Raw genomic sequence first — 18762 nt, 5'->3', positions numbered from 1 at the left:
CCTCCGTCAGCCTCCGCTGCCCTCCCACCTCCACCATCCTCAGGGGGTAGGCCAAGCGTGGGGACCTGATAAATAAGTCCCCGCTTGAGTTGCTTTCCGAATGCGCACAAAGGTAGCCTTTAATTGAAAACAAGTCTCAGGTGACTCCGATGTATCTTGTGGTATTTTTGCTTTTCTCTCTCTCTCTCTCTCTCTCTCTCTCTCTCTCTCTCTATTGTAGTTCCCTTTACTCACTCTTCATTCTCTCTCACTCTCTCTCTCTCTCTTTCTAACATATACACACACACATACACACACATACACAAATACACACACACACACTCTCTGTCTCTCTGTCTCTCTCTCTCTCTCTCTCTCCACTTCCTCCCCCTTGCCCTTTCACTCTCTCTTTCAGTCAATATCCAGGCCTTCCATTAGGCTGGGTGTGAAACACAAACACAGGAGGACTAATTGTTTTGAGAAAGTCCCAGAGCTCCTGGAGATAGAGAGACCGGGGGGTACAGAGAGGGACAGAGAGAGAGAGGGATGGATAGAGAGAGAGAGAGAGGGAGAGCAGCAGGGCAACGGTCGAGCAAGAAGGCGTCGCCGTCACATCATGATGAAGACGAGTCCTTTGACCTGGAGACGCGGCGCGGAAATAAAAGACGTGTGCCCTGCATTTTTAAACGAACCCAAACAAATGGTTGCATTCATTTTAGGATACAGCGATCCGATAATCCTTAATCGAATCATTTTGAGCCATTGGTCAGCGGCGAAACCTAATTAAGGCGTTTTAATTCCGTTCCACAAAGTATTCCTCGCAGGGCTCGTTTCCAGAGAGTCATTGAGATAATGGCGTGAGTGTTCCCATTCTTTTTTTCCTCTTCTTCTGTTTATGCGCTGGACCGCTTGTTTTGGTAATGACGACAGGGCGCTAGGGCGCGCCGAGGGCCAGCTAATGAAATGTGTTCTCCCTAATGCGCTGCTCCACTTGTCCTCTCTCAAAAAACAAAGGGGGAATAAAACTGCTTGGAAGCATTTGGAGAGCGCTGGACCCATGCTGATGTCCAGGCAAACTGGCCCGTCGGGGTGCTTGATGGTATGCAAATGGAACCACGGACTTGCGCTCTTAAGCCGTGATGGATGGCGGGTGGACGTCCGGAGCTGTGATGCTGGTTTTCTATGATGCTTTTTCAGGCCCGTAGCCATCCATCGTAGTCTGATGCGACGTGGCGCCTGAGATGAGACGAGACAATGCTTTGCCGCACAGGACATAGCAAGGGCAGTGCTATATAGTTCTGGAGTCTTCCAGAAAAGGTATTCAGGTTCTTCAGTCACCAAAACCCCATATAAAGTGTTTTAAGTATGAATGCTGGAGGAGGATCAGTTCTCCATGCTCTATAGTTTTTTCTCCTAATGTGACATTTCGTTAAATAATTACACTGTCTGAGACTTTGCTAAGCAAACATCGCTCATCGCTGCCTTTGGCTCGCTGCTGTCAAGGAAGGAAATCCCCAATTTTTAATGCAGATGTCTTTGTCATCCTCTGAGGATGACTACAGCCCTGGTCCCTCTGAAGGGGAGCGCAGATGTTAGTTCTAGGAGTGGTACCGTGGCTGTGGGTGAGCGCTGATTCATTCGCAGACCTGAGGCCGAACCTCCATCCATCCATCCATCCTTTCGTCTGTACCCAGTCTTAATCACTTCACTTTTCCCCTTACTCCTCTGTCTGGGTGTTATTGTGTGATCGCTGCCTTGATATTATTCTGTCAATCCTCTCTTCTCTTCTTTTCTGCTTTCTCTGTTGTGTTTCTCCCTCCAGCTGTCTCTCTTCTCTTATTTCTTATTTCCTCTTACATAACCACACTCTCTATCTTTCCATCACCTCTCTCTCTCACACACACACACTCTCTCTGTCCATTCTCTCTCTCACCATTGTCCCATGATGTTTGTGGTGTGTTTGGGCTGGTGTGCGTTGGTTAGTGTGGTTAGTGTTGTGGGCTTTGGAGCTTTAAACTACAGTGGACAATGATCCTTTGTCAGCGTGTGGATTGGAAATAGCACACGGCTGGCGAGTGACCCTCTGCTGAGGTAAAGGCTGTTGTGTGAGACTTAAGAGTTTTCCATGGAAATGAGACTTGCCACGTCTTTCAGGTGAATGATGATGTCCGTGAGTAATTGGTGGTGATGTGTTGAAAACCTCCTGTGTGTGTGTGTGTGTGTGTGTGTGTGTGTGTGTGTGTGTGTGTGTGTGTGCTGAATGACAATGTGGTGACAAGCTAATGGTGTGCGTATGTGTGTGTGTGTGTGTGTGTGTGTGCTGAATGGTGATATGTGGATATGAGCCAGGGATGTGTGTATATGCTGAATTGCAGGGTAAGCAGGTGGTGTGTGTGCTTGTGGGTGTGTATGCGTGTTTGTGAGGTTATGTACCAGTGGTAGTGGTAGTGGTGTGTGAAGTGCGGTGAGTGTTTGATGAATGATAGTGTATGGTTATGAGCCAGTGGTTTGTGTGGTAAATAACAGTGTGTGAAGAAGTGTACAGTGTTTGAATGGAGCTGCGCACACACACACACACACACACACACACACACACACACACACACACACACACCTGCAGTGAGCCAGGGCTGAGGACGCTGGCGCACAGGCACCCAGAGAGGATTACTCCACAAAACAGGGACAGCTTGACTCACCAGGCTGACTCACAGTCTCCCACTGCACACATGTGTGAGCTGATTCCTATGATCTATGTGTGTGTGTGTCTATATGTGTGTGTGTGTGTGTGTGTGTGTGCATGTGTGTGTATTTGCGTGTGTGTGTGTCTCTCTCTTTCTCTGTGTCTGTGTATGTGTGTGTGTGTGGGAGGGAAACAATATTCTGTTTATACACAAATAAAAACACACCCACACACATTTGCATGTAAAGCACCATCATTGGGTGAATACATAATGCATGATTCTTCTCTCACACACACACACATACACACACACACACACATAGTGCATGGAGTCCTGGCATTGTCTGTCCAACTTCCCCTGATTCATTTGATACACACTAGTATGAGACATCATGATGTTGTGACTTCGGTCAGTCACATGGGCGGAGAAATGCGTATCACGATATGGATATCTCTATGACACAGTACGATGCAATATTCTGATTCTGATGTATTGTCCCACTTCTTGTGTCCATCATGCCGCACTAGGCTTGGTGTGTTGTAGGGCTGTCACTTTTGTGAAAAAAATAGTGCTGTCAGTTAAACGCGTTATTAACGGCGTTAACGTAAACCTATTTTAACGGCGTCATTTTTTTATCGTGAGATTAAAGTTCTTTTTCTTTGTAGTTTTTTCACAAGCTGTTGCAACAACTAGTAAACTTTCCAGTTTAGCCTACTAACAGGAGTGTCACGAATGTAGGCACAGTCAAACTGCCCGTGGCTGACTATAACTAAGTTCGGCAAGCTTAACTTTACATGTCATAACATCAACTAAACATAAGTTACACATTTATTCTAACACTTGTAATATGAACGTAGCCTTTTTCCTACAACTAGGTGACATAATTGGCTATGCTGAAGTTCCACAGTTAGCTAGCTAGCAAGTTAACCGTTTTACATGGGATATGGTAGTGTAGCTAGTACATGCTGAATGGGTTGTAATGTAGCCTACATCGTTTCGACATGAGTAAGTTACATACACATAATTCTTTATAACTGCCGTGTTAGTAAAATTATTGAATGGCCTGTAAATTAATAACTAGATGTAACGTCAAGGTGTGATTAGGCTATCTGTCTTTCCCATTAGAATCAATGATATAGCCTATGTATGTTAACTTGTTTTCCGCTAAAATGGGGCGTGATGCAGATTAAATGTAGCCTATCTTTATGATGATGCGCCTTTAGTAGGCTACGTAAAGGCATGCTGCACACACTTGTTTGGGCTTATGAGCAGGCCAAAGAGTAGATTCGTACAATAAACACCAACACAGTTCTGAACACTGAATGGTGTTTTAAATTGCTGTGGACACCGATGCCGACATGAGTGCGATGCACTCTGCTTTTGACATTCATTTACTGTAGCCTACATTAGATTCCATTCTTTTCAATACAACTCTGCACACCAGCATCGCACTTTGCCGGCGTGTAAATCACGATTCAGTTATTTGGTCGACGCTGCTCCATAAAATCCATTGTTCATCCAGTGTTTGCGTATTAAAAACTTCGGCGCTGATGTGTGTGGCAAGTGACAGTGCTCCATAGACTGTAGGCTTATAAAATGCCAGTGCACTCATGTCGAAAAGTTCCTTATTTTCAACCGAACTCAAAGATAATGAATATAGTATTTTATGTTTGTTATGCCCTTTATTAGCTATATTTCTGAAAAATATATTGTGTTGCCTCAGGTCTGCTGCACATCTTTTGAAATTCGATTTGAAATAATCAAATAGACCTACGTCTTAAAGTTAAGTTAATTAAGTAACTTGCTTTGCTTTCATTTGAATCCTAATCAAGATACACAATAATTGCTTTATATTGTTAACATGGACTCCTGGAAAGTTCAGAAATGCAAAATAATAGAATTTTAATCATGCGATAAAATATTTGATTAATCGTGATTAACTATAGGAATTCAGCGATTAATCGTGATTAAAAGCACTAGAAAAAATCCTGTTCAATTTTTGAGACATAAGTGTTCATTGAATCGATTGTAAAATCGATTTTTTTATGTCTAAAGACGTTTCCATTTTCAACGCCAAATATAGGCAAATCCACAAACAACTAACAGGCATTAGGACGAACGTAACGAGGGCGCTTGTAGACGCAAGCCAGTAATATTTCTGATGATTTATTGGCGTGAAGTTTCGTGCACAATGACAAACAACATTCTCGAAAAACAATAAGCCGAGTGGACTGCCATTACATCAGTGACAAACATGACTGCAGGCTTCAACGTAGCTGTGTCTGTGTTTACGATTAGAAATGTCAAACAAATTTCGCCTACGTAGAACTCGATTGCACAGTTTGCATAGCCTACCGCTTTGTTCTTCTCCATAGTTTGATATACCAAAAATCCGAAGTACTTCCACATTGTACTCATCAAGTTATTAGGGCCTATCACTCGTCTCTCTACATGTCGCACAGGTTGATCACATTGACCTCCATTTTTTGGCAAAACACGAGCAGCACAGCAGCTGATTTAAACAGCTGTTTCCAGTGCGTAAAATTGGTGGGAATTTTCTTTTTAGCTTTCGCAATGCTTACTGCACTTCGGAATTCTTTAATATTCTTGTATTCTTGTTTGTGAATTTTGTTACATCTATGTTTTTTATTTGTTTAATTCGTTTAAAATTAATAGTGTACATATTTGGTTAAAATCGATTCCCTATTTTAGTTTTCGAAACTTGTGTTGTTTGGTCCAATTGATTGTGCAATCGATTTTCGAACGTAAAGTGACAGCCCTAGTGTGTTGTCACTCTAACGACTGGAGGAGGGGAGAACCTTCAGTTGCTGTAAAGCAGTGCATGTATGTGTGTGTGAGTGTGTGTGTGTGTGTGCGCGCGTGCATAAAACGGCATTTCATCATTAAAGGTATTTCATCATAGAGCGGTATTTCATTGAGGATAGACAGGTACAGTGTGTGTGAGAGTGTGTGTGTGTGCACGTGTGTGTGTGTGTGCGTGTGTGTGTGTGTATGAGCAGAGTGGTATCTCATCAGTCAGTTAGGGATGTGTGTTGTGGAAGCTGATCAGCGACAGGCAGGCAGGCGGCTTAATAAGTGGGGGCTGCTTGAGAGCGCTTAATGAAGGGGTAGAGAAGCGCTGCATTAGCCCACTGAATGTCAGCTGACCTGAGTTTGAACAACACTGCCATTTCAAGAAATGAGTGTATGTGTGTGTGTGTGTGTATGTGTGTGTGTGTGTGTGTGTGTGTGTGTGCACGTCTGCTTCTTTCTCTCTCTCTCTCCTCTCTCTCTGTATGTGTGTACAAGAGCAAGAACAGGGGGAAGCTTGGGAAAGGGCAGCTGGACAGATGTGGATGTAAAGAGACAGCAAGACAGAGAAAGAGAGAGAGAAAGATGGAGAAAATGAGCAAGAGTTGGTCTAATTGTGTGTGTGTGTGTGTGTGTGTGTGCGAGGGAGAGAGAGAAAGATGGAGAAAATGAGCAATAGTTGGTCTAATTGTGTGTGTGTGTGTGTGTGTGTGTGTGTGTGTGTGTGTGTGTGTGTGTGAGAGAGGGGGGGGGGATGCAAAGCAAGATCAAGGAAGACAGACCCCGACGGAGCGAGCGGGATGCTGTAAGATTGAAAGCAAGGCCAGTGCCCTATGAGACAGAGAGAGACAGAAAGGGAGAGAGAGAGAGAGAGAAAGAAAGGGAGAGCTGAGCAGAAAACAAAGGAGGAGATGAACAATTGTGGAATTTCTTTTTTTTACTTCTTAATTTCTGGGCTGATTACCGTTTTTGCCCATTGCTTACACACTAAAAACAAATGCTTATACCAAAGCCTAATATATAAACTTCTTTTAGCATAGGCTACCTTAAACACTGTGTAACCATAGCTTGAACACATTTTCTGCTTTGCACATTGTTTGCAGTTCTGCAACACACTTAATAAAGTTATTGTGTACCTGTTCAATTGTGTACCTTTACATTGAGTACCTATGTACAGTTCTGTATTTCCCCCTTTAATCCCCATTTCTAAAACCTATCAAAGAATTATTTTCAGTGAACCAATGAATAGTATTTGACCACCAACCTCATACCTGCATGCCTCTTTTTGCAATTTCTCTTTTTGTTTTGTTATACATTTCTGATTTGTTTAGAGTACATTCACTTACAGTATTGCATTGATAACTGTGATTCTATTTTTCTTTATTTCTGTAAGAATGTTTGCACTGACTCTGAGAAAATGACAATAAAAATAGAAACACAAAGACTGCAGTGTTTTATATAAAGCACATCAGTGTGTTGCTATTGATTTAAAAGAGTAATTCAAATGGGGCATGTGTGGTTTTGTTGCAATAATTTTTAGAAAGGATTGTTGAGTTTTGATTACAGTGTTTCATTTTGACATATATAGATGGGAGTTGTTTATCTCCAAGTGCTATGTCTTATTGTGTAAGCAATCGTCAAAAACTGTAAAGTGCACATACAGTAATAGCACATTGTCTCATGAGGAAGCTTCTCCAACACACATATTGCACACTGCCCTCTCCCCACATACACAGCACACTATCCCATCTCCCCTGTCATCCCCCCAACACACACACCAAGACCCTTGGCAGTTGGGTTAGCCCCTTGAGCCATGGATCTGCCCAAGGTTTCTTCCTTGGTAAGGGAGTTTTTCCTTGCCCCTGTTGCTCTTGGGTGCTCCTTGTTGGTGCCCCCCCCCCAATCCCAATCCTCCCCCACCTTTCTTATGCAGCCCTTGCCACTTAATCTACTAAACCCCTCTTCTACTGCACTTTTTACCCCCCCCCCCCATAAATGCACAAATAGGCACCAGACATAATTTCACTGCATTTCTTACTTCCAGTAACTATATGCATGTGACAATAAACTTCCTTGTATCCTTGTATCCTTGTAATGTTTTGGCGAGGATAGAGAGAGAGAGTGCGAAAGAGAGAGAGAGATACCACAACCTATAAAATGTTAATGTAAAGTTGATTCCTAACATATCATACCTGTAACTTGACGTTATCGGCGTCAAAGACGATATTCATTCATCCCAATAAAGCATTATTTGATTTAATTTAATTGGAATTAAAAGAGAGAGAGAGACAGTGATAGAGAGAGAAAGGGAGGGAGAGAGGGAAAGCGATGGCCACTGAGCAACATGCCAATAAGTGTCAGGGCGACTCTGGGCGGCGTGAGTCTTGCGCGGCTGCGTTTGTATTTGCTGCAATAAGCCTCTTCATTACACTGTCACATGCCTAGCCCCGGGGCAGCGCTGTTAGTTTTGTTCATTTGTCATGTTGAGCGCCGCAACACGTGGAGCGGAACGCACTGGCGACCACTACGGAGAGGCGCATCGCTGCACCATGGTGACACACACACACGCTCACACACACACTCACACACACACACGCTCACACACACACACACACACACACACACACACACACACTCACACACACGCTCTCACACACGCACACGCGCTCTCACACACACACACACACACACATGTTCCCATGCTGCTGTACACAAGCTGCAGTGCTCACTGTGCTCACTGACCTGACACTGGATGCATGAAAAACAGCAGAAGAACAGCAGCCTCACTCTGCAGAGCGGGAACAAAACGACAGGCTTTGTGTGTGTGTGTGTGTGTGTTTGTGGGTCTGTGTGTGTGTGTGTGCGTGCGTGCGTGTGTGCATGTGTGCATATGTGTGTTTGTGTGTTTGTATGTATGTGTGTGCGTGCAGTCTCTAGGCCAGACATCAGGTGCACAAAAACAGTCCAAGCAGGAGTCCCTCTCTGTGTGGATCACCCCACCATAAACAGGAAACAAACCAACTGTTGATAGTTGGGAATTAAGTAAATTCATGGATTAAGGATCAATTAAGGATTCATGTATTGAGTCTGATTGGACTTGTTATTCTTAGTGCAGTGAGGTTTAGGTCTAGTTTGTTTAGTTAGTTGATCAGTATCTGAAATTGTTGAGTTTATGTTAAACTGACTATTCATTCATCATCCATAAATGAGCCATCAAGGTTAAGTGTTCCACCAACGTTTCACATTGATCACACTTACAGTTGGCATGTCTCTGGCAAATGGGTTTGTATACTGCAAAATCATACCAACCAATCATTGTGCTTTTGTCTGAACTATACCTAATCTGTCTTTTACTTCCTCTCTCTTTGTGTGTGTGTGTGGCTGTAGGGACTTTTCGTGGTGTCTGCAAGAAGATTGATCACTTCCCTGAAGATGCGGACTATGACCAGGATGCAGCAGAGTACCTACTGCGTAAGGCACACACGCACACACACATACATATACACACACACCGAAATACAATGGCTAATGCAGAGACTTTATTATTACCTGCACACACAGACACAAAAACACACATAAAGATGTGTGTTTTCTCATACACATACACACACATGCACACACTCAAATAGATCTTCATCATTTCCTGAAAAGCTCAAGCACAAAAATGGTAAGCTCACAAAGGAGCATCACACAGTGGCGGGATGGATTTTTTCCCCCCTCTCTATTTTACTTGTTCAGGTTCGATGGCTTGCCTCCATTTTAGAAATGACCTCCACTCACTTTACCATTTCATAGATTAGATGCAGCGTGTCTGGAAATTGCTTGGCAACTGAAGCTTGAAACACTAGATGCATCCACTGGAGCATATCATAGACAATGCTTCGTGATAAATCTCTCCTGCCCTCTAGAAGTTTCACAATCATGCAGATCTGAATCCCCCTTTTTGTTCTTTGACATCTTCTTCAAAAGGCAGGTGGGATTCTTTGAAAAGCTCAGACACACATAGCATCAACAGATGATATACTACAGGTGGGCTATGATTTTCACATGGTATAGGTGCGCTATTACTCTCTGGATTCCTTTTTAAATGAAATGTTGAAGTTCTTCATTAGATAGATAGATAGATAGATAGATAGATAGATACTTTATTGATCCCTAGGGGAAATTCAAGGTCACAGTAGCATACAGACAACATACACACACATTCACTAACAGCAGAAAAAGTAATTAAAAGTATATAATATAAAAAACACAACTAAGCAAAGAGGACTGTAGAAGATAAAGAATATACTAAAATACAAATGATAAATTATACTAAATAAAACAATTCTAAAAAACAGTATCCACATAGTGGTTGATTAATCAATTAGGTGCGCTTGCAATGACTGAAGCAGGGACTGAGCCTGTGGTCCTCTGTGCCTAAGGTAAGGTAAGGTGCTCTTTGTGAATGAGTATCATGGTGATGGTGCAACAGTGCAAGATAAAAGTCTATATATCTACAGTATATATAAATAACTGGATGACAGTAATTGTCCAAGATGTTGATCAATTTGTTCAGGGTCCTTTTGTCAGATATTGAAGTGATGCATTCCAGTTCAGCTCCCACTACAGAGCCAGCTTTCCTTACAAGCCTGTCAAGTGGCCCGCATCCTTCTTCTTTGTGCTTCCTCCCCAACATACCACTGCATAAAAGAGGACGCTGGCAACAACAGACTGGTAGAACATCCTGAGGAGCTTGCTGCACACATTGAAGGAGCACAGCCTCCTCAGGAAGTACAGCCTGCTCTGCCCTTTCTTGTAGAGTGCGTCAGTGTTGGCTGACCAGTCCAGTTTATTGTCCAGGTGGAGACCCAGGTACTTGTAGGTGCTTACCACCTCGACATTGACCCTATCAATGGAGACTGGTAGCAGAGTAGGCTTAGACCTGCGGAAATCCACCACCATCTCCTTGGTCTTTGAAGTGTTGAGTTGGAGATGATTGAGTTTGCACCATTGCACATAGTCCTCCACCAGGCTCCTATACTCCTCCTCCTGCCCGTTCCTGATACACCCCACAATTGCAGTATCGTCAGAAAGCAGATTGTAGCAATGTCATGTAATGCCAGTAGAGTGGGGTGCTGCTGAACTCACCACACACACTAAAGAAGGGAACCCTCAAAACACTTCTCTTGAAAAAGGGGCAAGGCACCCTATGTGTGAGAGTATGGACGTGTCTACAGTATGTTGGAATAGCATTGTTTCGTATTGTTGCTATGTGTGTTCCAGGGCTTAATGTTAACTTTTAAAAGTGGTTGCCAGCTTTGCCAGCTTGACGACCAGGCATAAGGTTTTGGTTGCCAAAGCCAACCAAATCTGGTTGCCACTTGTAACAATTTGGTAGCCAATGGCAACCCGGCATCCATTAATGTGAGTGTGATTCATTTTCATCCTATTGCATGTGTCTGTTCATGCACGTTGTGTGTGACTGAGTGTTTGTACTGTTTGTGTTTCTGTTTGTATGTGTCAAGTCAAGTCAAGTCACTTTATTTATATAGCAAATTTAAAAACAACTGGAGTTGACCCAAAGTGCCTTACAAATGAGCAAAATAAATGACAAAAAACATAGATCAAAGGAACAAATATGTAGAGGAATGATGTGAATAAATACATACACAAATAAGTACAAGTAAAGATACAATAAGCAAATAAAATAAGTGTAAAATGTAGATAAAATGGAGGGCAAATCAGAACAAGATGAGATGAGAGGGGGTGAACTTGACAAGAAACCAAAGTGCAACCTCAGACTGAGCTAAGGCAAAATATTTATACTGTCAACAGTAAGGCAAGATGTGTGGCAGTAGACTATTTTAAAGCCTAATGGTAGTCACAGAAAAGGCCTGGATTGTTCCAGTTAGCTCATAGTTCCCTTTTAGCTACTGGAATAACCCTCTTCTAGTGAATTATGCCAAGCTAGGCTAACAGTGTCAGGGGTAAATGGCAAATAAGATAATTTACCAATAAGTTGACGTGCTCCCATAAAGCTGGAAGGGACGACCCCATTTGTGAAAGAGCTATGAACTATGGGCAAACTAAGTGGGCAGATTATGGCAAAAACATCTATGACAAGACATGATGTAGTGACGTCTGAGGGGCAGCACCTGAGAAGCCACCTCAGAGAGCTGGGAGGGGGACACTGGTGTGACCCTCTGGGGATCGCAGACCGAGGGATACATCTCTGGGAGATCCAAAAACTGGAGATGAGATGTTGGTTCTCATGGTGTCAACTTTACCAATGAAGAAATGGAAATAGTTCTCACAGGTTTCAGTTGTGCAAGCGAGTAGCGGCAACAGCAGCAGGATTGAATCGTTTTTAAAAGTACTCTGGGTCTCTGGCCATTTTAATGAGTTTGGCATAATGTGCTGCTTTAGCCATCTTATCCTCAGTGTTGATAAAGCTTTAAGACCTAAAGTTTATCCTTCTTCCATTTGTGTGTGTGTGTGTGTGTGTGTGTGTTTATGTCTCCCTGTTTTTCTGTCAGCGTGATTGTATTTGAGAGCACAGAGCCCACAGCGAGGCCGCGCACTACAGGCAAAGAGGGAACATAAACACTACGGGGACAGATTCAGCCCGTCAGCAAAGCCTCAGCGGGACTTTGCCAAACATCCAGTCGACATGGGACTGCCGTCATGTAAACAATAAACTGCAAAGGCAGGCTCCTGCCAATAACGCTTTTAAAAAACAGGAGCCCCTTCGAAACACATCGCCTGGGGAAATAGGTCTAGCTCGGAGAGCCGCCATTTGAGGAGTCACTCACGCGCACACACACACAAACACACACACACAAAATGCACACACACACACACACACACACACACACACACACACAAAAAGGTCTTCCCACAAAGATCCCGGGGCGAGCCAATGAAAGTGAATGAGAGAGAGAAGAGACGTTCTGCCAATGGCGGACAAGGTTACCCACTGACCAGCATTTAATCTTGCCCGAAGGGCTGTTTTAGCGAGGCTTGTCGAAAGCACTTCCACCGCGTGTTACAGCTCTGGCTTGTCAAGTACAGTGGACTGTAGATATGTATCACGAGCATGAATATTTAGGGGCAGTGGCCCCGGTGAGCAGAGCTGGACTGAGGTGGACTTTGATTTTGACAGAGAAACAGAACTTGGAATGTTTTCCAGGTCAGAGGCGACTCACCTACTGATGCGCTGCATTCATTCTCTCTTTCCTTCTTTCTCTCGCTCTCTCTCTCTCACACACACACTCCCTTGCTTTATCCCTCTCTCTCATTCTCTCTCTCTTCTCTGAACCCCTTACACAGAAAATATCTCTCTTTCTCTCAGTCTCTCTCTCTCTCTCTCTCTCTCTCTCACGCAGCCAGGCAGCTACAGAGAATACAGTTTTGTTAAGCCTAGTGAGTTAAGTTTAGCTCAAGTCGTTTTTCCGTACCGACAGTACTCGGCGACCTCGAGAAACGGAGATCTACAGTATGTGAAAACTCGCCGGATTTCTCCTTTAAACACTTCTGTCTCTCCATCTTTCTGTTGTTCTTACTTTGTCTCTGTTTGTTTTCTCTTAGTTTTTCTTTTAGAGTCTTTCTCTCAATCTCTCTCTCTCTCTCTCTCTCTCTCTCTCTCTCCTGCACTCCTGCTTGAAACCTTTCCTGTGCTTGCTCTGTGGTCATTGCTGAGGCTTCATTAGCCTGACACTGAAGACTATCCATTGTCCTAATACCACTCCTACCCAGTGGAGCCTGCTGTGGAACAGATGTGGCCCTTAGCTGGCCCTGATCTGGGTGGATTCCGTTCCTGCCTCAGCAGCCATGTAGGTCAGCCTACTGACTGTAGAATGATTGGATAGCGATTTGGAGTGACCATTCAGACTCTGACAATTCTGACCATGTCAGTTTTCCGTGTTCTTAACAAGACTGACTCTATTCTTGCCAACATGGCCAACCAATTTTGTCTTCATGTTTTCAGAACATAAGTACAAGGTTAAACATGATATCTACAGGCACTGGCTCAGCATTCATGTTCAATCAGACATGTCGTTGGCAGTTCGCTCCCCCTCCCCCACACAGTGCCCACTGCGCATATACCCTGTCCATGGAAGGGTTGGGGGAAGGTACCGTGCCAAGACTGTTTACCACCAGTTTCCACCTACTGATACATCACAAGAGGACATCTCTGGGACAATGGTTGACTAGGCTCAACAAAACTGTATTCTCTAATGGGTGACCATTACAGTAATTAGTATTAGTATTAGCTGCCCCCGTGTATTAACCTCATAGCTGAAGAAATGTTGCAAAATCCATGTATGAACCGCGGCTAATAGTTGGGAAATTAGGGCCATATGTCCATACGCTGCAATGAGGCCTTGTTTCTGGACCTTGGTGCATTCCCTGCCTTGTGAGTGTGTTGCCCTGTGCTCCAGCTCTTGGGGATGGAAGCAGGAGGCAAATTGGTTGATGGAGGAGAGTTTAGTCTCCTCCCTCTGGGCAGCAATATATTAATGAGGTGAGTCAGTGGAGACTGCTTATCCTCTGAAGAGCCTGACGAATAAAAGAGAAGAAAGGATGAAGAGAGCGGGAGGGAGGGAGGGAAGGAGAGAGAGAGGGGGGCAAATCAATTTGGGGTGAAGGACAAATGAAGTTTGAACAGGAGGACGTGGAGATCATTATTGCAGCCGCACCTCTCGTGTCTCCCGCGGGTGTTCGTCCCTGATAAGCGCGTTATTCTGAATGACGTAGGACAGCATGGAGAACGGAGCCAATGTTTGCTAAACAGCGTCTGGTCCGTGCTCACATTAAAGCCCAACTTAGTCACGTGTGGGAATTGCGGATTGTGCCATTTGTTTGTTTGTTTATTTATTTATTTATTTTTTTTGGGGGGGGGGGTTGTTGGAAGGGTGCTTTCTCCTCTGTATGAACAAACAGGAACAGCAAAGCCCCGTATTATGATCCCAGAATTAGACTCCTGAGCCCCTGGAGAGTCTTGTGGTCGTCGGAGACTTGAATGAAGAGGGATAAAGTTGAAGGCCCCACAAACAGGCAAGCTCTGCTCAACAGCTCTTGAGTAAGGCTCCTAAACTCCCACAAAAACAGTTCCAGGGTGTTTTCATCTGTCTCTCTCTCTATCTCTCTCTCTCTCTCTCTCTCCCAACTCCATTGCCATTGATAAAAAAATAAACTGGTTTTCAACTGACTAGCCGCGGCAAAAGTAACTTTTAAATTATAATAGTGTGGTAGATGAAAATATACTGTTCTTCAGAAAGATTCAAAAGAACAGTAGACATTTCTGGAGGATTTTAGCAACCAGCAATAACTTTCAGAAGAGCTGTGTGTCTGTCTGTTTGTGTGCACATGTGTGTGTGTGGAGTGTGTATTCTTGGGTATGTGTGTGTTGCACATTTTTTGAGCCAGTGTGTCTTTGGCTCTTCTTGACACATCCAGGCATCCGTGTCTCCAGGCTCCCTCCCTCCTCCTTGACTTCCATCTTTGACCAAGGCGCTCAGGCAGTGGTCAGGCAGCCACGAGAGGCCCCATATGTGGCCGCCTCACGCTAATTTTCTGCTCCAGAACCATCTGAGGGCAACAAGAGAGAAAGGTGTAAAGTGCTTTTGTTTTTTTTTCCTCTATTTTCTTTTATTTTTTTCTCTCCTTCCCTCTCTTTGCCTGTGCTGTCGGACAGATGCTGTGTGTGTGTGTGTGTGTGTATGTGTGTTGCAGCACTCAGTCAGTAGCTGAGGCTTGAAGCTTTTAGCATGCAGCAGTGAGAGCCTGAAAGAGAGGAGTTTTTTTCTGCAGAGCTCCCCCATCATCAGAAGCCTCGGCGGAACGGGAGGAAAGGACTCCAAATGTCTCCTCATTAGTGCCAGCGATTGGGTCTGATCAACGGCAAACACTACAGAAGGGGGGATTTCGGACATGTCCGTCCTCCTTAATCGCGTGCCAAACCCATTGACATGACAGTATCTGGCGGAGGGAAAAAAATCTCTGCTGAGTCACTCAAAGCAACTGGCATCAACATCGCAAAACATGCCACACAGGAAGAAGATGGGTCTGATCGTTGCTCGTTCTCTAGTCACTAGTCAAAATTGCCCTTTTGCCAGAAGTGTTGCAGAGCGATTTCGAGTGAGATGTCAAGGGTGTTCATTTAAGTGTGTTTTCTGTATAGTTTGAGTGAGATGTACAGAATAAGTTAGGTCGGATATGATGGGATCAAGTTTTAAATATTAAAGTAATACGGTGTTAATATGCAGTTGGGCGTTTCTGCAGATACTTAGCTACTCTAACTTAAGGAATATGTACAAAGAGCAAAGGCCGCAACAATCATACTTTTGCTGTCCTTAAAAACAGGGGTTGCTGGCAGGGTTGTTTTGGGCTTACTGTGGCTCTGCCTGTGCTGGAATGAAGCAGGTTTGAGGAAGCCAAACAAATCAAACATCCAAATTTAATAAACCATGAACCACAAAGGAAATGCTAAGGTCTGTCTTCAACAAATAATGCAATACACATGGAGTCTTTCAACTGATGCTACACATAAATATGCAAAAAGCATATTTAATACACCTTTAGACCAAAGCGGTCAGGCACAGTCAAGACAAGCCCATTTGAGAATCTGGCCCAGGTTGTGTCATGTTCTGATGTGTGTGGTGTTGTGGTGATGTGTTTTCTCAGGCGCCGTGCGAGCCTCCAGTATCTTCCCCATCATGAGTGTGGGTCTACTCTTCATGGGCGGTCTCTGTGTGGCCGCCAGTGAGTTCTACCGCAGTCGCCACAACGTCATCCTCAGCGCCGGGATCTTCTTTGTCTCTGCAGGTAAGAGCCCCACACACCTATGTACTTGTACAGTACACCGCAATGAAGGAAACAGAGGTACACATAGGCGTGTGCCAACACACACATACACACACACACACACACACACACACATACACACACACACACACACACACACACACACACACACTCACAGACCCACATACACACACATGGATGTATACACAGACATGGACACACACTCAAACACATGCACACATGGCTATGTACATACACACTCTTAAAACGAATGTGTTGGAAACAACACAAAGTGTGTTGTCCCTATCTAGACATAGAGATGTATTAAAAACAACACAAGTTGTGTTATTTTCAACACATAAGAGAGCATAAACACGCACACACACACACACACACTCACACACACACACACACACAAACACACACACACACACACACACACACACACACACACACACACACACACATCCCTGAATGAGTTATGCTGAAATATCACAAGTTTCTGTATGTTACTTTAGAAACAAAGATAGTCGATTCCTTGAAATCGCCTCAGAGGCTGCACTGTGTTGCACGTCGGCACGCCTGAGTACATTCTCTCCCTGACCTGTGTTCAGGTGGATGCCTATCAGCGCGCAGAGCCCAAGGGGCAGGGATTAGCGCAGAACAGGTTGTAATGTAATAACCCTTCCCCATAGGCTCAGCTGATCATGTTGACTACACAGATTACAGCAAATGATTGACATCACAAACCCAGAGAGCCAGAGAGAGAAATAAACAAACAGGTAAACAACACAAAGCCGCCGTGGCTTTCTGGCCCCTGCTGGTGGCATATTTCGACCAGTGATTTGGCAGCCAGAAGAGGGGAACCGCTAATAGAGCCCGCAGTGTTTCAATATTTGCCGATGAACATGTTAGCAGCGCGGTGCAAACACATTTGCTTGCTAGTGAGGCACATGTGTGTTGAGACTGGAGTGTGTGTCGGATCAATTAGTGGGTCCCCTGTCTGTGTGTGACGTTGCCCTGTTGCATAAACCCACACAAACACCACACACACACACACACACACACAGTAAAAGACAATCAGGGTGCTTATGAAAACAGTTTGTCCCTTCTGTTCTGTTTTGGTCTTTCAATGGCATTTTGGTGATTATTCTTTGCCAGTTGTGGGGGAAAGATAGGAGCTAATTAAAATATCCTAATTGTTCTTATTTTCTTTGTTCCACATGGATGATAAGTGGTGCATTCTGGTGTAATGATTCGGAATGATGGGCCTCAGCTGCAAGTCGTAACTGCTCTTTCTCTCTCCCCTCACTTTCTCTTTCCTCCTTTCCTTCTCTTCCTCCCTTCTCTCTTTCCTTTTCTTCCCCTTGCTTTTCCCTCTATATCATCTTTCTCTTCTCTCTCTTTTCTTCCTCCCCTCTCTCTCCTTCTCTTCCCCTTGTTTCTTTTTTAAATCTTGTCTGTTTGCCCTCTTGTTTTTTTTTCTATCACTTCATTCCTCTTCTCTCCTTTCCTTTCTGTCCCCTTTTTCTTTCTCTTTTCCCTAATGCTCTGTTCTTTTCTCCCTTACTTCCTCTCTCCTCCTGTTCTCCTCCCCTCCTCTTTTCTCCTCTCCCCATCCCTCCATCCCAACTGGGAACGAACCCAGGCCTGAGCAACATCATCGGGATCATCGTCTACATCTCGGCGAACTCGGGCGACCCCGGCCAGAGCGACTCCAAGAAGAGTGGCTACTCGTACGGCTGGAGCTTCTACTTCGGCGCGCTCTCCTTCATCATGGCCGAGATGGTGGGCGTGCTGGCCGTGCACATGTTCATCGAGAAGCACCGTAAGCTGCGCGCCAAGTCCCGCACCGAGCTCATCAAGAAGTCGTCGGCGTCGGCGTTCGGCCGCATCCCCAGCTACCGCTACCGCTTCCGCCGCCGCTCCAGCTGCCGCAGCAGCGAGCCGGCCTCGCGCGACGCCTCGCCCATCGGCAAGGGCGGCTACACGGGACCCGCCGCCGCCGACATCTCCATGTACACGCTGTCGCGGGACCCCAGCAAATCGGCCATGGGCGCACTGCTCAACTCCGAGAGGGAGTTCCTGCAGCAGCAGGCGGCCGCCGCGCACAACTCCAACTCCAAGGACTTTAAAGATGCCGCCAACAGGAGGACCACCCCTGTTTGAAACGAGTGAGAAAGAGGAAGAGAAAGAGAGATAGAGAGAGAGAGAAATAGACAGAGAGAGAGAGAGAGAGAGTGAGAAAGAGAGTGTGTGTGTGTTCGAGAAAGAGACCAGCATAGAAACCATATACTGTAGGTTAATAAGGGTTAGTCTGAGCGCTATAAAATGCATTCAGACTCATTCATCTGAGTTGGTTCCAAAGGCCTATACCCTAACAGCAGCCAAAGGGAAGGCCACTAGAGATGGACAGGGCTGCTACCCTCTTTCTGTAACACTCTATTTAAATATAGATGGTAAATGTTAGATCATTGGTGCTTCCTTTTTATTCAGTCTCTTT

At 44.7% G+C, this 18762-nt stretch overlaps 1 protein-coding gene across 1 annotated transcript in view; it reads left to right on the top strand.

The window, feature by feature from the left end:
* The window catches only part of cacng3b (calcium channel, voltage-dependent, gamma subunit 3b), a 34720-nt gene extending 16292 nt beyond the window's left edge, over positions 1-18428 (top strand). The window contains exons 2-4 of the mRNA XM_076267090.1: positions 8859-8942; positions 16140-16280; positions 17908-18428. Of these exons, the coding sequence (XP_076123205.1) occupies positions 8859-8942; positions 16140-16280; positions 17908-18428 (746 nt within the window). The remainder of the gene's footprint in view (positions 1-8858; positions 8943-16139; positions 16281-17907) is intronic.
* The last annotated feature ends 334 nt before the right edge of the window (positions 18429-18762 follow it).

The sequence above is a fragment of the Alosa pseudoharengus genome, unplaced genomic scaffold, assembly GCF_046254945.1.
Source record: "Alosa pseudoharengus isolate Yale_2024_CS ecotype anadromous, Long Island Sound unplaced genomic scaffold, YU_APseudo_1.1 YU_APseudo_1.1_scf_4, whole genome shotgun sequence".
Classification (NCBI taxonomy): domain Eukaryota; kingdom Metazoa; phylum Chordata; class Actinopteri; order Clupeiformes; family Clupeidae; genus Alosa; species Alosa pseudoharengus.
This window is presented reverse-complemented; position numbering and strand designations above follow the sequence as displayed.